Source organism: Thrips palmi, unplaced genomic scaffold (assembly GCF_012932325.1).
Source record: "Thrips palmi isolate BJ-2018 unplaced genomic scaffold, TpBJ-2018v1 HiC_scaffold_19, whole genome shotgun sequence".
Classification (NCBI taxonomy): domain Eukaryota; kingdom Metazoa; phylum Arthropoda; class Insecta; order Thysanoptera; family Thripidae; genus Thrips; species Thrips palmi.
The window spans coordinates 1,848,693-1,875,112 of NW_023144628.1; the positions used below are offsets into that span (position 1 = coordinate 1,848,693).

At 56.8% G+C, this 26,420-nt stretch overlaps 5 protein-coding genes across 7 annotated transcripts; 3 read left to right on the forward strand and 2 right to left on the reverse strand.

Annotated features, from left to right (window-relative positions):
- Positions 1 to 43: 43 nt before the first annotated feature.
- Positions 44 to 2,031, reverse strand: LOC117646030 (thioredoxin-like protein 1). 2 transcript variants are annotated; one of them, XM_034386667.1, is made up of 7 exons: positions 1,875 to 2,031; positions 1,681 to 1,793; positions 1,195 to 1,351; positions 998 to 1,111; positions 799 to 921; positions 546 to 706; positions 44 to 415 (listed from the first exon to the last, which is right to left on the reverse strand). In XM_034386667.1, the coding sequence occupies exons 2-7, from the start codon at positions 1,773 to 1,775 to the stop codon at positions 205 to 207; spliced, it is 861 nt and encodes a 286-aa protein (XP_034242558.1). In that variant the 5' UTR covers positions 1,776 to 1,793; positions 1,875 to 2,031; the 3' UTR covers positions 44 to 204. The 2 variants fall into 2 exon arrangements, with proteins under 2 accessions (XP_034242558.1, XP_034242556.1); XM_034386665.1 differs by having other exon boundaries at positions 1,681 to 1,989.
- A 340-nt stretch (positions 2,032 to 2,371) lies between these two features.
- Positions 2,372 to 7,027, forward strand: LOC117646031 (protein enhancer of sevenless 2B). Its single transcript, XM_034386668.1, has 5 exons — positions 2,372 to 2,743; positions 3,131 to 3,228; positions 3,317 to 3,436; positions 3,673 to 3,838; positions 3,925 to 7,027. Exons 1-5 carry the CDS (start codon positions 2,666 to 2,668, stop codon positions 4,096 to 4,098), a joined length of 636 nt encoding a protein of 211 aa, XP_034242559.1. The 5' UTR covers positions 2,372 to 2,665; the 3' UTR covers positions 4,099 to 7,027.
- A 411-nt stretch (positions 7,028 to 7,438) lies between these two features.
- On the forward strand, positions 7,439 to 9,677 carry LOC117646002. Its single transcript, XM_034386605.1, has 4 exons — positions 7,439 to 7,572; positions 8,605 to 8,846; positions 8,923 to 9,087; positions 9,242 to 9,677. Exons 2-4 carry the CDS (start codon positions 8,663 to 8,665, stop codon positions 9,466 to 9,468), a joined length of 576 nt encoding a protein of 191 aa, XP_034242496.1. The 5' UTR covers positions 7,439 to 7,572; positions 8,605 to 8,662; the 3' UTR covers positions 9,469 to 9,677.
- A 3,521-nt stretch (positions 9,678 to 13,198) lies between these two features.
- LOC117646219 (UPF0764 protein C16orf89 homolog) lies at positions 13,199 to 15,329 on the forward strand. Its single transcript, XM_034387027.1, has 7 exons — positions 13,199 to 13,302; positions 13,381 to 13,570; positions 13,639 to 13,808; positions 14,367 to 14,534; positions 14,605 to 14,743; positions 14,827 to 14,968; positions 15,047 to 15,329. The coding sequence occupies exons 1-7, from the start codon at positions 13,252 to 13,254 to the stop codon at positions 15,210 to 15,212; spliced, it is 1,026 nt and encodes a 341-aa protein (XP_034242918.1). The 5' UTR covers positions 13,199 to 13,251; the 3' UTR covers positions 15,213 to 15,329.
- Positions 15,219 to 25,560, reverse strand: LOC117646261 (lysosomal-associated transmembrane protein 4B). Of its 2 annotated transcripts, none has more exons than XM_034387099.1 (6): positions 25,298 to 25,560; positions 17,033 to 17,116; positions 16,871 to 16,961; positions 16,696 to 16,769; positions 16,458 to 16,611; positions 15,219 to 16,368 (listed from the first exon to the last, which is right to left on the reverse strand). In XM_034387099.1, exons 2-6 carry the CDS (start codon positions 17,105 to 17,107, stop codon positions 16,262 to 16,264), a joined length of 501 nt encoding a protein of 166 aa, XP_034242990.1. In that variant the 5' UTR covers positions 17,108 to 17,116; positions 25,298 to 25,560; the 3' UTR covers positions 15,219 to 16,261. The 2 variants fall into 2 exon arrangements, with proteins under 2 accessions (XP_034242990.1, XP_034242989.1); XM_034387098.1 differs by lacking the exon at positions 25,298 to 25,560 and adding an exon at positions 17,519 to 17,650.
- Positions 25,561 to 26,420: the final 860 nt, after the last annotated feature.

The following is a 26,420-nucleotide window of genomic DNA, read 5'->3' on the forward strand; positions in this document are numbered from 1 at the left end:
TCCCTTTTATGAGTAGACACATTACAAATAATCACAAATTGGAAAAGATACAAGTTAAAAAATTTAATGGAGAGCCCCATTACATAAATGAGACATAAGATTACACAGACTTCACCCTGCACGAAAGCTACAAATGCTTAGTTCTTCCGATCAAACATGTTATTCTCCAGCATCTCATTTCAACAGACCATTAGGAAATGTTTTTTAATGACTTTCCCCTTTCTTTCCAGCAACTCTCTTAAAGTCTGTCATATTGGTGGTTTCAATAGGTGAACCGATAAATGAAAGATGCTGAATTTGAGTTGTTTCCTCATTCCCTTGATTGTTCTGAATGAACACTTGAACATTTTGAACATTCTGGAATTTCACATAGCGTAGATTTATTGGAGTTCCGCTCAAATCTTCAGGCTTCAGTCTGGGGAAAAAATAAATCCATTTAGTAAAACATAAAAATTTATACCTTTCAGAAACCGCTATAAATGGAAAACCTAACCATGATATACAATATAACAGATTATTTAAAAAAATGAGGCAGAAAAACTTACTCCAGTTCTTGTATGGGTTGGTTTGAGTCAGCTGAATCAAAGTCCAAAGTTCTGGGTTGGTTGATGAAAATCTTCAATTTCTTAGGACCTTTGTCACTAGGTGCTTTGACTTTAAGGGAATGCAATTTAATTGCTTGGTTGAATGCAACAGATATGATGAGCTGCAACAAGTTAGAAGTAATGTAAGAAAAAAACTGCTAGAATGACACCAACTATGCTAGAAGTAAGATTTTTGTTGAAGTACTTAAATTACCTGCTCATCACAATCTGACTCGAGATATGTTGGACTGTTGGTCAAACAGTTGGTGAAGGGATGGTCATCAGCTTCATTCAAGCACTCGCATTCATTTTTGGCTATGAAAGGACTGAGATCCATCTAGACAAAGGATAACATATTATGTATTATGGTGCACAGAATTTTAACCGTGAATATACACTTAAATTTGACATACGTGTCCAGCAACACCATCTTCTTCCTCTTCATCAGCATCGCCAGAACCATACAGCTGTTGAATTTTAGACTCCAGACCAGAGGGATTTGCACCCTGCATACGATCCACCTTAGTCTGTAATACATTAATATGAGGTAAATGCCATCATGTTTTGTTTCTTTCCAATCAATCAATGCTGAAACTTAGATTGTCCCAACCTTGTTCCTGTAAAAAATGAATGTAGGCATAGCAGATACACCTTGCGCTGCTGCAGTTTCTTGGCACTTGTCAACGTCCACCTTGAGGAATACAGCTCGGGGATACTTCCCAGCAAGCTGCTCAAACACTGGAGCAATCATCTGACACGGACCACACCTGGTGAGAATAAAAAGGAATTAAAACAGAAACGGACTCATTTAAAAAAGAATTGGAATTATCACAAAAAATAATCACACATGCAGTATCACTTTATTTAAAAAGGATAGACAGTACAGTGTATGAAATGAAATCTTAGTGATAAAATGCTAAAGCACATCCCATGAAACAACAAAGAAATCAGTCACAAACATTATAAATAATATTAGGTTAGAGGGAAGTTACAGGTTAGACCATGACATTTAGAAATTTAGTAAAGTCTAAAGAAAATATAGTACAAAAATCAAAAAAATAAATTGAATGAAGGGAAGAATAATTCCAAATCTTACCAGGTTGCTGTGAAATCGACAACAACTAACTTAGATCCGGAAGCCGACAGTTCGCCATGGAAATGATTGTCATCATTTATAACTCTTACGGCCATTGCGATGTAGGTCTTTTTCTAAATACCAATAGAGACGTCGAAATTAGGAGGATATGAGATGAAAATGAAGTTTCAGAAAAAATAAGCAACCCGTCATACGGCAATGACTCGCTGAAAATGAATGAATGTGTCAGGTCAGGCCACTTCACAATTGTGAAACCAAAACCTGCCACCTGCCCTACGATGCTAAACCGCAATGTCAATGTGAACCGACAAACTAGAAACTAAAACAAATGTGAAGCAGTCGTTAACGTTTTTCTGTAGCTAAAAGCAACGAAACAAAGATGCGTGACAAATAAAAAAATATTTAATAACTCCGACATTTAGGTTGAAATTCTCTCTCAATAAAGTTCTAGAGGATATTTTGCTCGACAGCCCTAGTCAAGTTGTATAACTCGGTGTACCAACCTTCAACATTGATAGTATTTGTTATGATGCTAAAATACAAATTATTTTCTCCTTGAATGAAATGATATCGTCTCTATCTAGTTCAGTTACAATCATTTTTCTTCCAAGTTAATTTTTTGGCCTGCAAGACTTTGCTCTGCATTTGAAATTGGAGCTAAGTCGCATGTCTCCTCACAGTTTTTTTCATACTCACTGTTTTCTTGGGTAATTAAACTAATGGAGTAATGGCCGTTGTAGACAGAGAACTTTGAAGTGATTCGGCGTAAGCGTGCTCTTACTGCTGTAAATAGCCGTATTTTCAAGCATTTGGTGACGTCTCATTCTCCACTGGAATATTGTGAGGAAGAAACACAAATTATCAGGCTCTCAAGAGGCGTGTGGAACCTGTTTTGGGGTCTTTGCCGAAGTAGAAACTAACCTTGATAAAGTCCGCTGCCACCAAGGATAAGACAATTTGTGGTGTTTGTTAAAGTAAACTGAAAATGGAAGCGATAGCAAAGCACGATTTCAACGCAACGGCTGATGATGAACTGAGCTTTAGGAAAAACCAAATTTTAAAGGTAAGTTTTTAACGTACTTCTCTCATGGTGTCCAAGCCTAGTGCCAGCGAATTGACGCCTCTGTTGTCAACGCAACGGTGACATTTTCCCCTTAACGTGTCGTTGTATCTATATGTCTTACGCTCTTTTTGGCATCAAATTAGCTACTTTTTACCACATTACCACCATTCTGACATTGCATTATGGCTATCTGCCTTGACAAGTTAGATGACACATGAGTGAATCATGAGTGAATCATACTTGGTTGATTCTAATACATTTTGTTAGATTTGCTGCTTCTATTATGCAGATTTTTTATTTTTATAATTTTGTTTTTAAGTTGTGGTTGTCTTTGTGCTCTCTATTTTCTTGTTTTATACCTTGTTTGTCCCTTAATGTCCCTTTTAGATTCTCAACATGGAGGATGATATGAATTGGTATCGAGCTGAGTTGGAGGGAAAGGAAGGCCTCATACCCAGCAATTACATAGAAATGAAGAATCACGAGTAAGTATTAGGTTTACTACTTCATGAATATTAAGGTGTGGCCATTTCTTCCTTCACACATTTTCACATAAAAAAAAAATTTTTACAGCTGGTATTATGGTAGAATAACTCGGGCAGATGCAGAAAAGCTGTTGTTGAATAAACATGAGGGGGCTTTTCTAATCCGAGTGAGTGAGAGTTCTCCTGGTGATTTCTCCCTTTCTGTCAAGTAAGTATTGGGCAACAATTTATATTTTGATAGTATTGAGTATAGTAAATTAACAGTTTATATTAGTAAGTATTGTTAACAAAAAGGAGTGAGGTTCAGATTGGACGCTTTTCCCCCTCATCCATTTTGTTTACAATAATTATTTATGGCAACTGTTAATCTGATTAACTTGGTAGAACCTTTACTTTGGGCATTATTCCTAACAACTTCATTTTCTTTAATGCCTTATTTTATAGGTGTTCTGATGGAGTTCAGCATTTTAAAGTCTTGAGAGATGCTCAGGGAAAGTTTTTCTTGTGGGTCGTAAAATTTAACTCTCTTAATGAGCTTGTAGAATATCATAGAACAGCATCAGTATCTCGTTCTCAAGATGTTAAGCTGAGGGATATGGTTCCAGAAGAGGTAATTCTTATTATTTCTGCCTATAGAACTTGAAAATTGCAATTTATTTGTTCAATCGCTCACTGTTTTTGTTCACTATCTTTCAGTGTTTGGTCCAAGCATTATATGATTTCACTCCACAAGAGTCTGGTGAATTGGAATTCAGAAGAGGAGACGTTATCACTGTAACAGACCGTACTGACCAGCACTGGTGGCATGGTGAAATTGGTGCTCGCAAAGGACTCTTTCCATCCACCTATGTGACTGCCTATCATTCATAGACTGCTTAAACTTTGCTCATTCTGGTCCATCCAACTGTGCAGTCTTTTGTAAGACCTGCCAATATTTGTTTTAATGTGCCTACAGCTCAGTATGATCAAACTTCAGTTCTGTATTTCCTATCCCCTGATTCATTGGTATGAATAACTTATTTCAAGTTCTGCAAAGTTCATACTTTCCATTTGGTGTCCTTTGAAAGTGAACTTGCACAATGTTCTGAATTGGTGCTCTTATCACATGGGAGGTTTGTCGCAACCTTATACATAGGGTTAATTTGCCTTGTTCTTCAAGTTGTGTTTGATGTTACAATCCAACTTTTGTTCTCTTTAGCTTTTTTTTTTGTTTGCTCTTGAACAGCTACGTAGTATTATGCATCATTATTTTGAATTTTGGAACTCTCTGAAGCATCTTTGCTTCAATTCTGAAATACGTTTGGTTTTATTATCCATTTTTCTGTCCGTTATATTAATTTTAGGTACAAGGAACTGTTTTGATTGGTTTTCTTCCATGTTAATATTTGTAGTTTTATTGTTATCTAAGAACACTTTGCACTTAATTCACATTGCTCTGCATTCAAGAGGTTCAAAGCCTTAAATTATTATGGGGAATTCCAGAACTTGTAAAGTAAAGTTTGCTTGCTGGATAAAATAATGCATTTTATGTATGTGTTATGTACATTTGCCTGATATTTCAGCCAACATAGACATGTGTATGTAAGTGATGTTGTTATGTTGCTTGCTTCTCTATAAAGAAAAATTCTCATGCAACCTTGTATTTACAAGTCTTTGGTTTTTGACAATTTGTTAAGAAATGCTGGGCTCTTTTCAGAATGTGTGTTGTAGGGGGCACCTTTGAACTGTTCCCTTGAAATTATGTTTATGATAGCTCCTTCGCTGTCACCTTGACACGGTTTAATTAGCCTAGTTGTGCCTTATAAAGGAGCCTTATAATAAATTTGTTAGCTTTGGCTATTGTGCTCATTAAGTAATGTAATGTAGACAATCTAATGTCTGATCTTGACAGTATTACACACACACACACACTCAGAATGAGATTTCTTTAATTTGGATCAACTTAATGCTTCACATTGATGACAATGTGTTTATTTTTAATTGTGCATTTTTGTTTTAAAAACTATTGTTATTTCTTACCATAGCTCTTGCCTCTTTGCCATTTTAACATGAACTGGAACCAATTGGAATGTCAATGGGGTGACCTAATATTAAATATTGATATTAGGAGGGATATCATTTGGGGATTTGGTATTTGTATTTGACTTTTACTCCCTGTCTGCTTTTCAATCCAGCTCCCTCATTTGATTCTGGAACTAAGTAGATATATGTGTGTGATAAAGTGTTGCCATGGTTTTGTAATTTAGGCTATTCAACACAGTTGGTTTTTGTCATTGAGTAGGAGCAAATGTTCTAATTTAAATGCTTTTAATTCTATTGTAGCTTACTGTGTTTGTGTAAAGCTTTGCCTGTTCTCTTGAATTGCATTTCACAACTAAATTAATTAAAATGGTCCTTATCAAATCATTTTAGTTCTGGGGAGAAACCATGGAGAAACATATGCCACTAGACTGCACCTGTGGTAAACCTGTACTATTGTGATACACTCATATCTGAGTCAGTGGTGCCATTGTATTGTAATTGAATTGAACATTATTTTTCTTTTTTTTTGTCAGTAACAATTCCGATGCAGTATGCATTTGTAAACCATTCACTTACCTATCTAATATCTATCTCCCTCTCCCTTTCTCTCTTAATATTGTTTTGATTTTCTTTTATTTCCTGAGATATTGTGCTTTACTTTTGAAACCATGCAAAGTTGAGTATAAGGCTGAAGTTGAGTGTTGATTTTTTTTCTGCTCCCACTGAAATATTTATGAGTGAGGCTTTGATTAACAGCTTATAATGAAGCTATGTTACTTTTGTGTTGTCTTATCATTGATAAGCTGTTTTTCTAGAGTGTACATTTATGAGTTGGTTTGCTATCTACCACATCTCTGTAAATATTAGAATTCCCAAAATATAAGTTTTGGTAAGATGTGATGCCAGGAGTGACACCATTGGTGCGACGTCATTGATGTTTTGTTACAGCAAGTTGTTAGGGTATGGAAATATATATATATATATTTATATGTAAGCATATTGTTCCATTGTATTTTATTTGCTCCCTTAATATGTTTTTCTTTTTTTTTTAAAGAGAATTGTGGTGCAGACACATGTTATCACCGTGATATCCGCATTCTGTTGCAATTGTTGATATTGGTTCATTGGAAATGTCTTAGATTCTAAATTTGAACTTCAGATTGTGAATAAAAATTCTTCGGCAAGATTCTGGCATTTGGTCAATCATTTTCAGGAAAGCATTAATTGTGTTTCCAATTTCATTTTATATGATTTATTTTGCTGTTGTGAGTATAATATTTTAACTTTTCAGACTTAGTATAATATTTTTCTATGGTTGCAAGGATTGATCATAAGATAAGTTCAGAAGATATTTTACAAAAGGATAGTAAGTTTATTGATTATTAAAATTTTTAATCAACCTGCAAGTTATTTACGTTTAGCTTTATCTTCATACTATTTATGATATTATTGTAACTAACAGTTTAAAGGTTCAGTCATAAGGTATCCACATGAGCTTGTGTGTCTTCCCCTAAACCTTGCTTTCCTGCATCTCCCGTCCCATAGCTTGACTCTTAATTGAGTCCCGTTCCTTTGTGCTTCTTTGTGCGTGAAAAGACTGTTTTGTTGAGATTCTATTTCAGCATTGTATTTTGTCAGAACCATTCATCCTAGCTGCAAAGTTCTGAAATGGGTGGCGCCTTGTTTCACACCAAGGGGAGTCTGCATTGTAAGAATCTCTTTGAAATCTGAATTTATTAGCCTTTGTCCTTTGTGAATAAAGCTATTGAAAACTTGCCATTTGAGTTTGTTTTACCAATTTCACCCTCGTTCCTGAGTAAACTTTGACAAGGCAGCAGAGTTCGCCCGTTTCGCCCTCAGTTCTAAACGGAACACGTGCCCGCTCTGTGCCGGACCCACCGAATGAGGTGGACGGTAACTTGGATGGGGTGCCGTCCACCTGGACGAGGTCGAGAGGGTCGAAAGTCGAGTCGGCTGGTGGGGTCCTTCCAGCTCCCTGTCCGTGACTCCGCGACCGACCACACCGCCCGTCGCTGCGCTATGCAGCGCGGCCTGGTCGTTGCCGGTCGTTGCCTGGCAACGGGTGCGTCCAGGACGACAACAAACCGACCTGATGATGGAAGGGCCGGCCGGGCTCGGGGCCGGGCGAGGCGGGGGCGGCGGGGAGGGCTGGGGCCGGGCCGGGGTGCGCGTCGTCCAGTCTCTTGGTGGAGGACCTGCTGGACAGGGCTGGACTGGACGACGGGTGCACGTGGCACCGACGTGGCACACAGCATGGCGGCCACCTTGCTCGCTGCTGCGCCTGCTGCGGCACGTCTAGAGGTGAGGATGGCAGGCAAGGAAGGAAAGTTCCTCTAGAGGGTGTAGGCCGCGGACACGACCGCCCTCCCGTGGCGCCGTCGTCGGGCGAGAGGCACGGGGTGGGGGATAAGTGCGGGGGCGCTTCGTCGTCCCACTACACGTCGGCAGAGCTATGCGAGCTAACTGCTGTAGCGTAATTTTCTTTTTTAAAGGACTTCTGAGGGCGTGTTCTCTTTCTAAGCAGAATCGGGGCGCCCTGAATTTGGGCTCGACCCGGAGCTGGGGCCTGGCTGGGGAGAACCGTTTGCTTTTTAATTTCGTTTCGTCCATTTTGTTAGTCAAATTGACCAATTACTTGGAGGACGGTTGGGAAGTGGAGATCGACCGGTGTCCACCTCCGCTGCGCGACCTCGCGGCAAAGCCAGGCCAAGCGGCCAAGCTCGCGTTCGCTTGAGTCCGCGCCGCCACCCCTTCCACGAGGCGCTCGGGGAGAGAGGGGGGGGGGCGGTTGTGGTCATTATGGAAGGGCTTTACTGACCCCGCGGATCGGCGCGGCACGACCCGGGCGCCGCCAATCCGACTTGCCCTTGTGTCCGTAGAATAGAAACGAGAACTGGCGAACAGGGAATCTGTAGAGGGGGTCCGCCGAGACGAAAGGGCGCAAGGCCGCGCTACGCAACGCCATCCTTCCTCATGCGATCTCCCACGGGGCTGGATTGAACTCCTATCGACCGCGGCCTGCTGGCGCCGACTGCGTCGCCGCCGATGCGTGGCATGCGTGGCATGGAGTGGACGAAGCGAGAGTCGCATCACTCCACGCACAACGCGACCGCCTGGAAGGGGGAGGCACCTGCCGGCCGCCGCGCGCACAGCACCGGGGCGGGCCGGGGTGTGCCGGGGTGGTGGGCACAAGAAGTGACGAAGCCAAGGAGCGATTGTCGACTTGGAGCATCGATTTATCGACGAGCACGGCGACGGAAGGGCCGAGAGAGAGGGCGGCCAGGGCAGCACTCCGAGGCCGGCATGCATGAGATTGGGCCGCGGTGTGTCCAGGACGGTGGCGTACCGGGCTGAGCGGAGCGGCACGCCGTCAGCGCGCCGTCAGCGCGCCATGGACACGGGGGTGGCCCTGGAGGCCGCGGAGTCGGTCCGCGACCACCACGACTACGCCAAGCGGCACCGCGACGACGCCACCGGGGAGTGCACCTCGCCGCCACCCCCCGTCAAGAAGGGCAGGCTGCTGAGGGACCCTGAAGGCGGCACCTACATCTCGGCCAGGTCGCGGGCACGGAAAGGTGAGTGAGTGAGTGCGTGCGGGTCCGCCGGTGCTTCATGTCCTTCACGTCCTTCATGTTGTCGTCCCGCTCACAGAGCCGCTGCCCATGAAGCTGCGCGCACTGCCCGCGTCCTTCTGGGAGCAGCCGAACCACAACAAGGGCCCGTCTCCAGGCACCATCTTCTCCGCGCTGCCGCCTCTCTGCAAAGAGGAGGCCGTGGTCTCCCCCTCGGCGTCGACGTTTTCGCCACGCACTCGAGGTACGCCAGGGTGTGTTCCGGCCCGGGCCACCCCGCCGTCCCGTCCCAGTCCCGTCCCGGGCGGGCGTCGTCAGGGCGTCGTCGCCGCGTCGCCGCCATTGGTCCTCTCGTCGTCGAGGCTGCCGCGGAAAGTCACCAGACGCTTCTGTTGCAGACGCGGACACGGACTGTACCGACGGGGCCGGCGAGGGCGGCGAGGGCGGCGAAGGCCACGCGGAAGGGGCAGGGCCGGGTGCGCTGGTCTCGCACTCCGCCGCCGACACCGACCTCCTCTTCAGCCTGTTCCGGTCCGTGGAGGCCAAGGAGGCCAAGGGGACGGAGCGGCCAGGACGCACGCGGACTCGGGGCAGGTGGTCACTCAAACTGTCACTGTGTTATTGACCGGCGACTGCCTGCTGCTTGCTGCTGTCTGGGCGCAGCGGAGCGCAGTCAGCACACCAAATCGATCAGAGTCTATTAGCTTCATTTTCCTCACGTGACAAACGTATCTGAAGAGTCCTTGGAGTCGCTGGGAGAACCAGCCTTTTCCGGGAAAGCAGCAGTGCGTTGCCGGTTGTCCCGGGTTGCCCGCGTTACAGCGTGGCTGTTGGTTGCAGGCCGAGACGGCGCCCGGCCGCCACTGGCCCCGGGGGCCCCGGGGGCGTGGGGGCGCACCAGGGGCAGCGAGCGCAGCGAGGCGCGTCGCGCGGGGTAGGGCCCCGCGACGAGGACCCCTGCCTGCTGGGCAGCCTCACGGGCGGCCTCCTGTCCGTCACCTCCCGAACCCTGGTGAGTGCCTCCAGTCGTGTTGACGCCACAGAAGCCACCGCTTCGGAATGTCGGACGACCACTCATTTTGCCACTGTCATTCTTTGCGCACAGAACGGTCTGGACTGCGGCAGAGGCGTCGCGACGCTACGAGGGAGCGGCGCGGGCGTCGGATCCGTCGACAACAACAACCTCGCCCAGATCCTTTCCGACCTCGTCGTCAAGCTGTGATTCACGTTATAACGTTTTCTTATGATTGAATAAATGTCTAAGTTAGTACAAAGTTCAGGGTGTCCTTTCTATTGCGCCTGCTTGAGGTAGCCACCCTGGTACTGGCACCCTGGCACACCCTGGCACCCCGCGCCAGACAGCGCGTGTTCGAGAAGCCGTAGACGTGGAGGCGAATTCCACGGCATCTGCCTGACTGGCCGCGCAGCTTCCACGCGCCGTGCGCATCGCAGTGCACCCCGCGGAGCCACGAGCCCGGCAAGGCACACGAGCAGGAAATCTGGACGCTGCCGGGGCAGAATCAGAACGTGCACGGGGGGCGGGGGAGAGGATGGCGGCACGCTTTGCGACCTTGGCCGTCACACTAGCCACGAGCAGGAAATCTGGACGCTGCAGGGGCAGAATCAGAACGTGCACGTGGGGCGGGGGCGAGGATGGCGGCACGCTTTGCGGCCTTGGCCGTCACACTAGCCACGAGCAGGAAATCTGGACACTGCAGGGGCAGAATCAGACCGTGCACGGGGGGCGGGGGAGAGGATGGCGGCACGCTTTGCGGCCTTGGCCGTCACACTACGCCGCCGCGCCGGAGGCCCAAAGGCAGCCTTCCTTTCGAATCGAGGCAATCTTCAAATAATTTAATCAATCTACGCCACTAGTGTTCCCCGGGCAGGACAAGAAGGGCCTTGATGTGCGCCCCATTTCGCCCCGGCCCTCCGCGTCCCCGCCGACCTCGCCCCCGTCGGCTCGCCTATTGGCCTCGCAAAAGAATTGAAAAATGAGAATGGTGAGGGGAATCCGCGTTGTACAGTGGAACAGTATCTCGGCCCGGCGGAGTGGCGCGACACGGCGGTGACGGCGTGACGGCGGTCCCGGAACGTCGGCCGGCCAATGGCGTGATTACAGGATGCGGCGCGGGCTGTGTGGCCGCGTGGCCATGGTGGGGCTCGGGTCCGTCGGGGGTACCAAGGACCTCCAAGGACCTCCAAGGACCAAGGGTGCCTCGGTACTCGCAAAGCATGACGCCTCGGCGCACCAACCTCTAGGCGGCCTCCCTCCAGGGGCGGGGGTGGGGGGCGGGGAAGGAGAAGCCACTCAATGGTCTGATTGGAGGAGCGGGCAGGCGGGGAGGGCCCGGCCCCTGGCCCGGCCCGGACGGACGGCGGACGCGCGGGCGTTGCGTATGTAGGGTACAATGTAGGGCAGTGGAGGAGCAAACTCGCGCCTCTTACAGTGGCGTGACCAAGCGGCCACGCACAACCAGAACAAGCCCACCCTCGTTAAGGTCCTGAGAAGGCGGCCTCATTTTTCATAATTTTGCACCTTGCCGTCAAGGCCGACGACAGCCTTGGGGCTGATTTGGCGCGGTTTTGTCCGCTGTCCGGCTCATTACTTAATTTGCTCACGGCGATGATGGCGGCCGGCCCGGCGCTAGGGGCGCCCGCCCCGCGGGTCCCGCGGGTCCTCGGACTGAGTCCGATCCGAGTCCCAGTCCCAGTCCGATGCGCCACCCGGCCCTATAAAAGGCGGCGCGGCCAGGGGGTTGCCCAATGTCCGGCAAGCCTCCCTCGCGACCGCACCGCCGCACCGCCCCGTCCACATGTGAGTAGCCATGGCCGCCTGGGAGAGCGAGAGGGAGGGAGAGAGAGCACTGACACTCGTTCGTTGCAGGGCGTCCCCGTCACTCTTGTTGCTGTCCATGTCCGTCCTCGTGGTGGCCGTGATGAGTGTGCCCGAGGAGTCGCCCGCGGTGAGTCCAGGGGGTGGCGGCCGCTTGCATGGCCCGAGGGTGGGACGTTCTCTCCAGACTGACGGCTTGCTTGCCCAGGACAAAGCCATGCGGATGAAGGTGCCGCTGCCCAAGCTGTACGCCGCGGAGGAGGACAGTCGCATCGGCGCCGAGTGCACCCTGGAGGTGCCCATGGTGAGTGCGATCTACGCGAACGCCTTCCGGGCCGTGATGACTGTCATGTCGCTGACCCTTTGACTCTTTCTCGTGTGCTCCACAGACGCAGAAGGTGGTCGGCGAGTGCGTCAAGCTGGGGCGGTTCGCGCGCGGCTGCGTGGCGGGCGCGTACCTCGAGGCCTACCACCAGGACTGCATCTAGGCGGCCGCAGCCCTCGCAGCGCCCTCGCCCCGGGGGGCGGCGAGACGGCGAACTACAGCGTGTGATGGTTGTGCGCGCCGTGCCCGGCCGTGCCACGAGCGGGGCGGGGGTTGGCCGGCTCGTCGGACGGCGCATCCTTTTAGTTCTCCTAGGCAGCTCCGTTTGTTTGTCAACCCTCATCGTGCATCTAGAACACCTCGACCAAGGTGAACCAGCAGCTTCGCCAGAAACGCGCCCTTGTTGTATTTATGTACGTAATTAGAACTTTAAAGTATTTTGTAGTCGGTCGTCTGTGTGTATGTGACAAGTATGAATGAGTAACGTGTCCGTTCATCTTACCTGTAAGTAGTCGTAGTGTAGTGCACCCCGAGCATTGCCTTGACACCAACCCCTCGCCGATCTTCTTCCTGGCGGGCCGACAAGGCGACATGAGAGTCGAGCGGTGGCTGGACGCCGCGAGCTCACCCAGCAGTCCAGTCTGCCCACGGGGTGCCCGAAGCGAATCTTGTAAACAATCTGTACACAAAACTGTTGGAACATTTAATAAAACACCCTCTCCCAAGGAAAGCTTGTTGTGCCTTCATTTTTGTCTTCCCTTCCTTTGCTCTCCACTCGGAAAGTGGGCGGCGGCGGCGGTCGCCGGGCGGGGCGGGGCGGGGCAGACGTGTAACTACCCGCCCGCCCCTCCCCCGGGTCGCAGCGTCCCACGCACCCTCCCGGAGTGGCCCATCATCCCGAGTTCATTTGCTTGCTCCGCCTCTTTGTCTCCGTTTGCCTCGGGGCACGCGGCGATTCCGACCGCTCTGTCTCTCTCGCACCTCCGCGAGACGCGCCATGAGTGAGAAAGAGATAGAGGCAGCCGGCTGAGGCCGGCGGTAGAGGCCGGAGGCTCCAAGAGACTGCGCCCCGACCTGTTGATCGAAGAGCAGGGGAGGGGAGGGGGATGCTGGGGGTGGCGCGGGGCGGCAGGGCCCCGGCGGAGCGGGAGCGGCGTCTTGGAGGAAGCACCTGGACTCGACTCGGCAAGAAGCTCCCCGCAGTCCTGTTCGTCCGCTGCGCCGGCCAAGTCGTCCTGGGGCACGTCATGGCGCTCTTAGTCACGGCCGGCGGCGCCCTCTTCGTCGTCCTGGCCGCGGTAAGACGACGCACGCCCCGGTCGTTTGCCACCGTGTCCGCGCCTGGCGCTACTGACCGCCACCGCCACTGCCCCCAGGCCGCGAGTCAACAACTCGCCCTGCGCGACGGGCCCGAGATGAGGCTGGAGGCCCTGGACCTGCAGGCGAGGCTCGTCCGCGGCGACGTGTACCGCACCCTGGACGCGGTGGAGAGGCTGGCTCAGTTCCTGGACTTGCACGAGGACATCATGACCAAAGACCTCGCCCTGGGGGCCGCCATTTCCGAGAGTGAGTGGATTGGCAGGACACCCCGCTGCCGCATTCAAACCTGTGCGAGTACAGGGCTGTGCTCGCAGGTGCGGTCCAAATGGCACTCCTCGCGCTGCGCTCTGCGGGCCCCGGACTGCCTGCCGAGCTCGACGCCCTGGCGGCGCGCCTCGGCGACCTGGCCGCGGTGCTGCGCAAGGCCACGCGCGCCAAGGTGGACGACGACGACGATGGTGAGTCCGAGGCCTACACTCTAAATGTAGGGTGCCCAGAAACTGGGCGCCTTTGTCGCCTGCCCCACTTTTTTGGGTGCCAAATGTCGCCCAGTTTCTGGACACCTTTGTCGCCTAGTCTCGGGGTGGACAAACCATTAAGGAACCTAGGGCAGCTAGGGCAGCTGCCCTCACCCATGGCTCAGCAGCGACTAAGGTGCCAAAGGTGCCCAGAACCTGGGCACCTTAGTCACCCAGGAACTAGACACCCTGTGCATGCTCTACCATGGGAGAGGGCCGGTTACTGCATGATTAGTCCACCCCGAGACTGGGCGACATTTGGCACCCTAAAAAGTGGGGCAGGCGACAAAGGCGCCCAGTTTCTGGGCACCCCACATTTAGAGTGTAGCCAGAGAGACGCAGCCCAGCAGGTGGCCCCCGTGGCCCCCGTTCTGACGTCGCCGTTCCCGGGTTCCGCAGGGTGGCGGCGGCTCCTGAACCCCCGGCTGTGGCGCGTGGAGGCGAGCCGCTGGCGACGCCGCCCCGAGGACGGCGAGGGCCTGGACGCCGCGTCGTCCGCGCGGACGCTGCTCGTGCTGCATGAGCTGGCGCTGCGGGGCTCGCCGACGGAGGCGGAGAGCGCGCACTGCATCGGCCTGCTGCTGCAGCGGCCGTGCCGCCTGTCGGAGCAGTGCGTGCGCACGGAGACGCGGGCCGCCGCCTCGGGGTACACCGCCACGCACCGGCTCCTGTTCCACCACGTCGCGAGCAAGGTGCGCCCGATGGTCATGGTGGGCACGGCGGCCGCTCGCGGACTTGATCGTCATCCTGGTTGTTCCGCAGGTGGGGTGCGGGGACACCGCCGTGGGGGTCGGCTCCGAAGAGGCCATCGCGCACCTGTGCCGGCGGATCCTGCTGGAGGCGACTGCCATCGCCAACGCCCAGTTCCCGCCGCTGTTGAGGGACTTGTTCGCCGAGCAGGGTGAGTGAGTGAGTGTTGCCTAGGTCCGCCCCCCTCATTGTTCCCGAGTCCTGACTCTGGCCCATTGTCGTCGTCCTCCGCAGTGGCGCTGTGCGGGCTGCGGAACTTCGCGGAATTCGCGCGCCGCTCCTGGCTGGACGAGGTCCTCTCCTGGCAGAGGCCGGCGGGCTGCTTCGGGAACTACACCGAGCTGCAAGGGGCGGCCCAGCCCTTCCACGTACTAGCGTGAGTCTCTGTGCGCCGCCGTGGGTTCGAATACTGGATTAGAGTGCTTTTACGGAGCAGCTTGTCCGCTCGTTGCAGTGACAACGCTCGCCTGGACGACCGCCTGGGCAGCGAGTGCGTGTCCCACCTGACCGGCGTGGCGGCCGCCGCCGTGGCCTTCAACATGCGCGTCCTGGTGGACGAGCTGCTGCAGGACCTGCAGGACGAGCAAGAGGGGAGCAGTGGCGCCGCGGCCATCGACTAGTCGATGTTCATCAGTCCATCATTTTATTAATTTGTTATTTGTACATGTAGGAAAAGTAGGTTTTGGGTCGTAGGTCGACGGTAGGCAAACAATCGGAAAAATAAATTAAAAGATATGCCCGCTGAACCTGTCGCAGTATTTTGTTTGACCTAACCGCCAGCTTCACACATCCAGAGATACCAACGTAGGGCACACACATTCACACGAGTAAAAGAAAATACGCACAAACACACATTTACAACAGCATACAATAAATATTTCAAAAATCTCGAAAAAGTACTTCGTTGTCACGAATTAAAAATAAGTTATTATGCATCACACAAACGAGACCAACATCCACGAGACAAACAATTAATTTAATCTACTCCGGCTACGCATAGGGCATGGCAAGTAAAGTGACTGAAACTCTACAGGAGCACACAAGCCACAAAGCCTATAATCGCGAATTTGGCTGTAGCTTGTCTCCAATTTTCTGTGAGAAAAAGAGGAGAGCGGAGAGTGTCTCCCTGATGTACAATCGATTCGAATTACGGCAGTTCCTCAGGTCGGGTCGATGGCTAGGCCTAGGCAGCCCATCTGAGACCCCCCAGTCACGGCATTAAGAGCGAGAGAGACGGACACAGCTGGCGCCGCCTTCGAGGCGAGGCCCGGCATGACTAAAAGCTAACTTCATAAATTAACATACTCTGACGAACACGCACAACATCTGACACACAAATCGTGGGAATAAAACAATCCGCCTGGCCTGTACAAGGGAGCAGTGCGAATCAACGAACGGAGATTCTGGCGCCTTAACATCATAAATATTATCAGATCAAAATAACGGCAGGAAACGCATCTCAAGTTAGTGACAACGTGTTACGTAGTATCGGCAGCGTCTCGAGGAGCGGTTTCAATCCCGCGACAGCGCTGGTCGTCCGCACGGCAGAGCACGCAGAGCAGGCATCGCAGGCAGAGCGAAGTGGTGCGCTCCAGAAGCGTTCCCCGCCAGGTTCCTCGTGCTCGGCTCGTCGGGGTGCCCGTGTCTGCCTGCCGCGTCGCCGCGTCGCCTACCGGGGCTGCGGGTACGGCGTCTTGCCGTAGGGCCCGCGGCCCCGCTCGTCGCGCACCAGCTGGTAGTAGCTGAACACGACGCACCACAGATACACGTGCACCACTGTAACAAGACACTGGTCGTTAGTTTTCGCTTCCCAAAGACCCGAGAGGGAAGACGACGTCGCGCGCAGTGTACCACAGTGTACCGACCGACAGTGATGAGGCCGAAGATGAGCCAGATGCTGCCCAGGACGGGCTCCTTCTTCACGTAGTGCTCCACGGCGGTGTACAGCACCGAGATGAGCAGCCCGATGGCCAGCATCAGGGCCAGCACGACGAAGGGCAGCATCAGCCACCGGTTTCTCTGTTCGTTTCAAAGGGAAAAATTAAGTGCCAACTGCCTCGCCTTTTGCCCTTCTCGGGGGGAATGGCATTTAAATGAAATTACCTTAACGGCTCCGAAAATGAGGAGCGATGATATAAATATAGTCATGACCAGATTAATGGCCAGAATAATCCGAACTGAAATTGAGAAAGGAGACATTAAGCTTTAAAGAAGACACAAAAACCACGACAGGGAAGGGGGGGGGGCTTCCCCCACCTGTTTCCACTTTAGCACTTACCGACTGAATCTGGCAGTGTGTCGATGACGATGGTCTTCACCTGCAGCTTCTCTACGGACAGGATGGTGATGAGGCCCATCAGTCCCAAGGCCTGTAAGTACGAAGCCCACGTTTCAAATAGTTCTAAACGTCCAAATCGAAAAACAAACAATTACTACTCACAATGCCGAGGGAACCGGTGACGATGGTGCCCGTCCTCAGCGTGCAGCACCGACAGCAGTTGTCGAGGAACGGCATTTTCGGCGGCTGGAACACGGAAAGAGGCGAGTTACGAAGGAGCAAATCTAATTTTGCGCTGACAATCAGCCGGGTCGCTTCGCCACGGGGGTAGGGGCGGGCTGGCGGGCTGGCGGGCTGGCCCAGCCTGACGCGCTGCGGGAGGGGTGTGTGGGAGCGCGGCGCTGTCGTTCGACTCCAGAGACTCCAAAGGGTCCGCCGTTAAAGCGGACATCAAACGGGCATCAAAGTGCAAATCGGGGGCGCAGGGGGCTCGGACACTACGGCAGGCTTGAGGCCCACTCAAGGCCCCTCTAGGGCACCCTCTTCCGCGGCTGCTCTGGGGAAGCATGCCGTCAAGGTGCGAGTGCATGAGTGCATCATCCAGGCAAGACCAAGGCAGGCGGGCAGGCGGCAGGCACTCAGACTGACAGGCGGCTCACGCGTCCTGAAGGCGGTCACGTCCAGGGGGTGCTCCATGACCAGGGCCATGGTGGCGTCGCTGGTGTGGCCGCTGTCCCGAGGCGCCCCGAGCGCTGTCCCGGACACCACTGCTGACAGGCTAACAAGTCCTGGCGGGGCCACTGCCGGGGTCCTGGCGCATGGGCCCCGGCGGGGCGACGGTGAGGCTCTGGCGGGGCGTCCAGGGCGTCATCGCGGCCCCGGGCCCCGGGGGGAAGAGGGTGTCAGGAATCCTTCGATCGGCCGCCGCGCCCCGCCGCCACGCCCCGCCCGCCCCGCCACGCCCCCGACGGGCGGGTCCCCGAGGATGCGGGGCGGGGCGGGGCGGGGCGCGAGCGTGCTCTCTGTGCCGGCGGCCGTCATGGTCAATGGCGGACTGCAGCGCTGCGCGCCGCCTCGGTGAATGCAGCGTGCCGCTCCACTGGCGACACTTTGCCCGTCCGTCACTTTGACCGAAAAGCCGTCATGCCGGCACGCTCCCGGTGCCGATGGCGGTGCCGATGGCGGTGCCGATGGACATGGCGAGGATGAGGATGGGCGGCGCGGGCGACGCCCTTCCGCATCGCGCCGCACCGCGTCGCGTCGCGCCTCGCGGCCAAGGCCCTGCCCGGCCCGGCCCGTCCTAGGCCGCGGCGCCACGGCCAAAACAAAGCGACAGGTTGGTGGGGGAAGGGCCGTGCCCGGCCAGGCCTGGCCACGCCGATGCAGTCCATGGCGGGGCCGGGACTGCCTGGCTGGCTCTGGCGACCGCTCCCACCCCACCCTGCGAAGGGGATAGTTTGACGGGCATGCCAAGGCAGCCCAGGGCAGCCCGGGGAACGGGGAACGGGGTTACGGCCGGCGCGGCACTGGAGGGGTGATAATCAGGGCGACGTGGAAAGGTCGGGGCGGAGGGAGGAGAAGGGGGTTGCAGCGTTGGCACGGGGGTGGGGGTGGGGGTTGTGCAGTAATTCTCACTTTCCCCACCGCTGTGCAGCTGGAAATGTGAGCTCCTCGATCCCGGTTAGCATTCTCCTTTTGAAAGGTTCTTTTTTCCAGGCCGTCGGCGCGCTGCCGCGCCCTTGCTTGCGGCCACCCTCGCGGTATCGCCGCGTCCTTGGCTCGCGCGCCGCGCCCTTTATTGGGGCGATAAGGGCGACGGAGTGCCGGCAGCCCGGCAGCCCGCCAGGCAGGCCAGCCCGTCGAGCACGGGAGCGGTGAGCGCCGCAGGGTTGCCTACCCTTCCCACCGCAGGCGCTCGGCGCGCCGCTCCGCACCTCTTTCTCGGCCTTCGCCTGCTTCACACTGATTCGGCTTCGGCGGGCCAGCCGTCTGATTCCGAGCACTGCTTTCGTCGCTCTGTCTCTCTCGCACTCATGGGGCGGTCCGTAGGGGTGCGAGAGAGACAGAGTGGCGAAGCAGTGTTCGGAATCGGACGGCTGTGCACTGCAGTGCCGTGCCGACTCCGAGGTGCCCGCGGCGTCGCCAGGCATCGCGTGCCCGGCCAAGCCCCGCCAAGGCCCGGCCTCCTCGGCCCTCTTTGAATTGGCGAGGACGAGGACCGGGCGCCACAAACTCGGAGATCGTGACGGTCTGTGCGTGGCGGCGCGGCTTGCGTCACGCGTCACGTGACACGTGTCCGAGACGTCAGCGACGCTTTGGGTGCTTTGGGTCGTCCGTCGGCCGCTGCCCCGTGCCGGCCCAGGCCCAGGCCGGCCGAGCCCCGCGGCGGTCCGCGGGGGGTCGGGCTGCCCGGCCCCACCCCGCCCGGACCCCCGAGGGTCGTCTGAAGGCCGGCCGAGGGACGCGCGGTGCCCCATGGCGGTGCCCCATGGCCCCCTGGCCGGTCCCCCGCCGCGCCGAGTCGGATGAGAAATCCAAGAGCCCGTCCCACGCACCTCGATGGGTCGTGAGTGGGGCCGGGGCGAGTGGACGCGCCGCGACGCGCCGCACAGTGGGCCAGAAGACCGGCGGAGCGGCCAAAATTATAGACGCGTTTTGTGCTCCAGAGTCGCTAAATGGGACTCGAACCGAACGTGTGACCCCGCCAATGGATTGCTCTCCGAACGAGGAATCCATTGGTGGGGTCACACGTTCGGTTGGTGTCCCTCTTAGCGACTCTGGAGCTCAAAACGCTTCTCGCATTTTGGCCGCTCCACCGGTCTTCTGGCCCACTGTGCGCCGCGAGGGGCACCACGTGCCGCCACGAGCGTGCTGCGGTGCGTACACTGCGAGCCGCGTGGCCGCGTGCGCAGGGCGATACCCCGCGCCGCGGGCATTTTCAAAATTCGCCTCTCTGACGATACTGTGCGCCACAGTGCTCCGCAGGGAGGGCGCTTGACCTGTTGGCGGGTCAAGCCGGCCAGCGCGGCGCACGCCGTGCCGTGCGTGGGCGTGAGTGCGGCGATACCCCGCGCGCCGCCTCGCCGCCTCGCACGGCCGGGGTATTTCCCGCCGCCACCCGAGTGGGTGGAGACTGCTCTTCACGGCAGGTGCGTCTCGGGGAAGGACCGGACGCGCGATTTGCTGCTGTGATTCGGAATTTCCGGCCTCCTTTCACGTGGCGCGGTGGGGCGGGGCGGGGCGGGGCGGGAAGCGGCGGCGCGCGGCGGAGGTCGACCTACACCAACCTGGGCCGCGGGCCGGCCCTACATGGCAGTGGCGGGAGGCCAACTGCTCCGTCTGCAGCGACCGCAAGGCTCGCGAGGCTGGCGGATCGAACACACACACCGCGAAACCAATGCCCCGGGAGCCCCGAGCCTCGTCACTCTAACTTCCAGTGTGCGGCAGCGGCGCAAAAGGCTAAAAGCAACAGAAGCAGAAACTTTAAGACACGGCAGAGTTGAAATCTATTCACGTTCGAAGCTGCGGCCGCGGAAAACGTGGCTGCAATATGCGACGTCCCGTCGGAATCGGTTCCCCTCGAGTGCGTTCCGCGCGTTCGTTCTTCGCGCTCGCCGGGCTGCACTCCGCTTTGATCTTGGGTGCGGGCGAGGCGAGTATGGCGTGGTGAATGGTGCTCGTGTTCCTGCCGCGGGGTGCGCGTGTGTTTGTGTGCGTGCGCGCGTGTATGGACGTGCCGCAGCGTGCCGCAGTCACTCAGTCGCGTCGTCACGCTCTCGTCGCGAAATCGGGACGCAGCGCGCGGGGCGGGGCGGGGCGGGGCGGGGCGGGGCTGGCCGGGCTGGCCCCGAGACCAAGCCAGAGCGCCGACAGCCTCCACGGCCCGGCCACAACAACGGCAACGGCGACAGAGTAACTCAGAGCCGGCGGTACTCGAACCCGGGACAGCGGCGTGCTCCGCGGGCTGCCCGCCCGCCAAGGCCGAGGATTCTCTGACAGTGACATCGGCCGCGCCTTCATTGCACTGCCCTTGAACTTCCATATATTTAGCCGCTCTTTTTTAAAACTTCGGGGCCCTTTCTGGGTCAGTGTGTGAAGGTTGAGGGTCCTCTGCGGGCTCCTACGCGTCCTTTGCGAGGGGGTGGGGGCGGCGGAGACTGAAAATACCCCGCCGCCGTTCGCCGGCAGATGGCGCGAGCGGGGGGCGGCGGCGGCGGTTCGAACCCAACTACAAAATGGGCACCGCATCTTGTCGTTCCGTGGAATTGCATTCGGATCGAGGCCAGTTTAGCCAAACCGAAGGCGCTTCGGATCGGACACGGGGAGGCTCAACAGGCTTCCAGTTCCTTCTGTCCTGTGTGCCTCGGCCCCATCGGCCGGCAGCAGCAAGACCGCGACGGCCGTCCAGAGAACCGGGGTCGCTGACTGCCCGGCTGCACCGCGTGCACTTGGTGCAGCACACGGCCGCGCCAACAAAAAACAGAAGCGGTGGCGACCTATCCGCCAGCCGCGGCCGGTCGGTCTGTCTCTCTCTCTCTCCCATTCGGGACGCCCCATGAGAGCTAGAGAGAGAGACAGAGAGAGACCTCCCGCTTGGGATGAGTCTGCGAGGGTACCGGAAGTGCGCGCTGCGCGGCCGGCGTCTGGACTGCGGCGCTGTGTAAACTGGCGCTGCGCGGTGCAGTGTGGCTCGCTGCCCCGCCCGGCCCACAGTGGGCCAGAAGACCGGTGGAGGCGGCCAAAACTCTAGACGCGTTTTGAGCTCCAGAGTCGCTAAGCAGGCCTCGAACCGAACGTCTGACCCCACCAATGGATTCCTCGTTCGGAGAGCAATCCATTGGTGGGGTCACACGTTCCGTTCGAGTCCTGTTTAGCGACTCTGGAGCTCAAAACGCGTCTGGAGTTTTGGCCGCCTCCACCGGTCTTCTGGCCCACTGTGCGGGCGCTGGGCCACGTGGCTGGCGGCGTGCTGCGTGCGGTGCGAGAGGCCGCGAGCCGCGCCATTCAGCACAGCGGCTCGTCGCTCTGTCTCTCTCGCGCCCCTCTGGAGTGGCCCTTGAGTGACAGAGACAGAGCGGCGAAACGAGTCTCCCACCGAGGCTGCAGCGGATGCAGCGAGGGGCCCACGCGCACCTCCAGCGCCTCCAGCCCCTTGGGGGCCGCGGTGCCGGTGCGGCCGGAGAGTGGTGTGACAAATCGCGGTGCCAATAAATGCAAATGCAAGCCGTCATGCAGGTCCGCCCTGCCCGGCCCTGCCCTGCCGCCTGCAGCCCGGAGCGGCGCAGCCTCGGCGCAGGCGCAGGCCGCCTCGGGCTGGTTCCAAACACTCACTCTGTCTCTCTCGCACTCGCGGGGCGGTCCGAGGGCGTTCGAGAGAGACGGAGCGCAAAACACGCTGCGCGGAATCGGCCTGCCGGACGCGGCCGACGTCCTGCTTATCGATCATCTTTAAGTATCCGTTTATGTTTTGGGAACCAGCAACACGGCTTGTGCGTTGCGTGCTATCTCAAGGATCGTAAAGGTTTTAAGGCGGCCATGTGCGTGCGCGTGCGTTCGTGTGTGTGTGTGTGTGTGCGTGTGTGCACTCTGCTGGCGGAGCCTCGCTGCTTCCTTTCCTTCTCGAAAAATGGTCCATCTGTACTCTGCACTGCGCCCACACTGGGCTAGAAGACCGGTGGTGGAGGTGGCCAAAATTCTAGGCGCGTTTTAAGCTCCAGAGTCGCTAAAGAACACTCGAACCGAGCGTGTGACCCCACCAATGGATTGCTCTCCGAACGAGGAATCCATTGATGGGGTCACACGATCGGTTCGAGCCCCTTTTAGCGACTCCGGGATTTTGGCCGCCTCCACCGGTCTTCTGGCCCACTGTGCGACCGTGCCGGCGGCGAGGCGCCTCGTCGCTGGTCACTCCGCCACTCCACTGCCGCGCGGCGAGTGGGAGGAGGACGGAGCAACAACAAGGCGGCGCCGTGACCGCCGTGACGGCCTGCCAGGCCTGGCGCCCAAGGCCGCCCGTAATCGCCGCCGTATTGTCGTTCTTTTTCGCCGCTCGGGAAAAAATGGCAGGCTGGCTGGCAGAAGTAGGGTACGGCGCCGCGCCGCCGCGCGCATTCCCGATCCTGATTGGCCAAGATTGGCCCGACCGTCGTCGCCGGAAACAATCTCCGCGGCGCCGCGTCGTGGCGGAGGTGAAGTGTAATCGCATCACACGAACGCGCTGCAAATGCAAATCCCTGGCCGCGCCGCCGCGCCCCGCCCCTCGGAGACGTATAGCGTCACGTCCTGGAGCGCTTTTCAGGTGTGCTAAAACAGAGTTACGCAACTCCCCCCCCTCCCCCCTAACTTCCATAGGTCGTCTTGGGTCGCCGTGCGTCGCTGCTTCTGCTCCACGGACACCGCCGCCGGGCCGACTCCTGTCTGTGTCTGGCTGAATATGCATACGCAAACAGCGCACTGTGTACCCACACACATACACACGCGACACAGACACACTCACAACACGGCTGCTGGCATTTCGCAAGAGCACGTCGTGCCCCTCTGTGTCGTACAGTCACAATGCGCGCGGCATTCTCGTTCGGGCCGCGGAAAGGAAGATGCTTGGGACGCGAAAATCGCGCGCCGCCATCACTAAGCACTGTCGTCGTCGTCGCTTTTCGCCGCTGCGAAATTGGCGCAGTCGGTCTCTCTCTCTCCCTTCCGTCGGCTGCATCAGCGCGACGCAGCGACACGGCATGACGCACTGCTTGGCTGGCTTGGCGCAGCTGTAGCGGCCCACGCACTTCTCGGCGGCGGGGCCGAGGGCGGGCCGAGGCGGGGCGCGGCTCGCCGGCCAGCTGATCCGTCCTGCGCCCTCGCGCTCCGCCGTGCTCCGCACTCCGCGGTCGCCCACCCGGTCCGCCGGTCCGCGGAGTCCACCGGCCGCACTACACTACTCGCGGCCCCGGGTTCGACTCCCGGCAGCGGCATTGCATTTCCCCCGTCGTCCGTGGCCTGCGGCGGCAGTGCTCGTAATGGCGGCACTGCCTTGTTCGGTACCTCAGAGCGGTTCCGAACGCCGCTTTGTCTGACAGTGTACCGGCGTGGCCATATCCGCGTCGTCGGCTCATCGCTGACTCAAACGAGCCTAATCGGGGCGAGCCCAGCGCGCCAGCCGCCTCCAGCCCTCGCCGCCACCACCAAGGCGCCCATGCTGGACCACTTGGAACCGCACCGGTGCGTGCGATGAGCCTGCGCCGTCATCCAGACCCAGGCGCCTTACCGCCGCCGGATAGGCCAGCCCGCTGGACAACGCCGTCGCCGTGCTGCCTACCTCCCAGGCGATCCATTACCATAACCATTAAGGGCTAGACAACACATGATCGTATGCCATTTCGGGCCCGACGCAAGCTCGCCTGCACTGCGAAACGAGGCATGACCGTCCGTCTCCAGGACGCCACTCCCAACCGAAATCGGGATTCCTGCGGCCGACCATCACGGGGCATTGAAGGGGGCGACCTCTGGCGGCACCGCGCCGCATCACGGCTCCGGAATAGACGTGACGCAACGGCGGGGACAACAAACTTGCCGCCTCGCCGGCGGCGTGTCGCCGTAGAACGTAAAACCTGATTGTTCCTCTCGTCCCTACACTGCTACGCCATGACTACGCTATCGTAAAATCCTCTTGGCCGGCCGGAGCGGAGCCGTGCCGGTGGCTGAGCCAGAGCCAGGCGGGCCAGGCTGGCCAGGCCGAGCGTCGCAAAGGTCATCCTCACCACTTTATCAGTAGCATCCGAAAGCCATCCGAAGCAGCGGACTGATTCCGAGAGTCGTTTTCGTTGCTCTCTTTCTCTCGCACCTACACACAACGCCTCATCAGTGGGAGAGAAACAGTACGGCTCGGACTCTGGGAATCAGTCCGCCATGCAGGCGCTCCGGCCGGCCGGCCAGTCCGGCGCTCGCTGTCATAGTTTGGTCCGGAGGCTGGCTGGCGCGGGCTGGCGGTGGACCACGCTACCACACTGCAGTGGCAGGAGGGCCTGGCGGCGTGCGGGCCTGCGGGGGCGCGGCGCAGGTAGAGGGGGCAGGTACGCCCACTGCTTGGAGGAGACGAGCGCAGGGCGTGGCGCCCGGCCTGGCCCGCAGCCCACCTTACGCACACACGTGCACACACAGGCACACACTCACACTGCGTGATGTCACCCAGCGCCGGATATTTAAATGACTGGACCGGAGCAACGACTGCAGCGGCGGTACCACACTCGTGTTTCTTTCTGTTTTTTTTTTTTCGTGTGCTTGCCGAGGACCACAAGGCAGTACGGCGCGCAACAGGTGTGCCGAGGGCGGCGTTCGCGGCGTTGTCCTCGCCAGGCCAACTGGCGCGGGTCGCCGACGACAGACACAGAACGCACGGCGCGGTGCAGAGCGCAGCGCTACCGGTACAGTACCTACCTAGGGTAGTCCTCGAGTCCTTCGCGGAGTTATCCAAGCGGGCCGGCCGAGCTGGCGGCTGGCGAAAAAGGAAGCCCTTGGCCGCGAAGGTGCTGTCCACCGCACGCGCCCCGTCCGCGCGTAAGCACGCACTCGCACGCTCCTGCCGCGGTCAGAGAGACCCGCCACCAACCACCAACGCCTACCGCACCGAACTAAACACTGGCCGGTACCTCGGGCCGTCGCGTCCCGTCCGTCTGGCTCGGCCGCGTTCAAAAAGTACACTGCCGTCCAAACGGAACACGCGGCCAAGCAGCCCGGCGCTCTCTCTCTCTCCCGCGCCGCCTTGAGCCGTAGGCCTTCCCTCCCACTCTCCGTCTCCGTCTTGCCCGTGGAGCACGGCCTGGGCACGGCGCCTCGCTCTCTCACTCGCACGGCCGGCGCAGCCCCACTCCCGGCCCCCCACTCCCAGCCTCCGAGACCGTGTGTGTACCTCCTTCCTCATCTCACCTTCCCCATGTGGTCATACGGGTATTGTTGCCCCCCTCCCTCCCTCCTTCGAGCCCTTTACCCCCCCCCTTTCCCCCCCTTCCCGACAAGTCCACCGTATAATGGTACAGGTCCTGTCAAGGCGCTCGGTGTACCCCAGCGCCTCGTAGTACTCGGTGTACTCCGTGTCCTGTCCGCTTGTTCCTTGTTATTTTTGTCGTAACGTGCCCGCCGTGCCGCTTGTTTGTTTCCACGTCTCGCTGTTGTTGTTGTTGCCGGCCGCATGTTTTTGTTTTTCTGTTTTCCCTTCGGCCCTCCGTACTACCAGGACCAGCGAGGACGGGCCGCTACGCGAATGCGGTATGAGGCGTCCAGGTGTGTCCTTCTCTCTCTCTCTCTCTCTCTCTCTCACACACACACACTCACCGCGTCCAGCAAGGCTTCCCGGACCACTTTTCCGGACTGCAGGGCGATACCCTCTCTCTCTCTCTCTCTCGCACTCATGGGACGTTTGGCTGGGTGCGAGAGATGTGGAGCGACGAGACGCTGAGCCGAATCAGTCTGCTGGTCCCGACTGCATCTGAGGCTGCATGTTGATGTTGATGGAGGTACGGGGCGCTGGCCGGGAAGCGAATGTCACTGGGCGAGGCCTGGG

Bases quoted from the DNA above. Each gene is read 5' to 3' on its own strand.
- LOC117646261 (XM_034387098.1), bottom strand. From the start codon at position 17,578: ATGGCCCTGGTCATGGAGCACCCCCTGGACGTGACCGCCTTCAGGACG. The intron at 16,962-17,032 runs GTGAGTAGTAAT...TCGTACTTACAG, and splicing joins TCACCGGTTCCCTCGGCATT to GCCTTGGGACTGATGGGCCT. The intron at 16,369-16,457 runs GTCGGTACACTG...GTCTTGTTACAG, and splicing joins CTTCGGCCTCATCACTGTCG to TGGTGCACGTGTATCTGTGG.
- LOC117646219 (XM_034387027.1), top strand. From the start codon at position 13,252: ATGGCGCTCTTAGTCACGGCCGGCGGCGCCCTCTTCGTCGTCCTGGCC. The intron at 13,303-13,380 runs GTAAGACGACGC...CACTGCCCCCAG, and splicing joins TCTTCGTCGTCCTGGCCGCG to GCCGCGAGTCAACAACTCGC. The intron at 13,571-13,638 runs GTGAGTGGATTG...CTGTGCTCGCAG, and splicing joins GGGGGCCGCCATTTCCGAGA to GTGCGGTCCAAATGGCACTC.
- LOC117646002 (XM_034386605.1), top strand. From the start codon at position 8,663: ATGGACACGGGGGTGGCCCTGGAGGCCGCGGAGTCGGTCCGCGACCAC. The intron at 8,847-8,922 runs GTGAGTGAGTGA...TCCCGCTCACAG, and splicing joins CAGGTCGCGGGCACGGAAAG to AGCCGCTGCCCATGAAGCTG. The intron at 9,088-9,241 runs GTACGCCAGGGT...CTTCTGTTGCAG, and splicing joins GTTTTCGCCACGCACTCGAG to ACGCGGACACGGACTGTACC.
- LOC117646030 (XM_034386667.1), bottom strand. From the start codon at position 1,775: ATGGCCGTAAGAGTTATAAATGATGACAATCATTTCCATGGCGAACTG. The intron at 922-997 runs GTATGTCAAATT...TCCTTTGTCTAG, and splicing joins AAGATGGTGTTGCTGGACAC to ATGGATCTCAGTCCTTTCAT. The intron at 707-798 runs GTAATTTAAGTA...AACTTGTTGCAG, and splicing joins AGTCAGATTGTGATGAGCAG to CTCATCATATCTGTTGCATT.
- LOC117646031 (XM_034386668.1), top strand. From the start codon at position 2,666: ATGGAAGCGATAGCAAAGCACGATTTCAACGCAACGGCTGATGATGAA. The intron at 3,229-3,316 runs GTAAGTATTAGG...AAATTTTTACAG, and splicing joins ATAGAAATGAAGAATCACGA to CTGGTATTATGGTAGAATAA. The intron at 3,839-3,924 runs GTAATTCTTATT...ACTATCTTTCAG, and splicing joins GGGATATGGTTCCAGAAGAG to TGTTTGGTCCAAGCATTATA.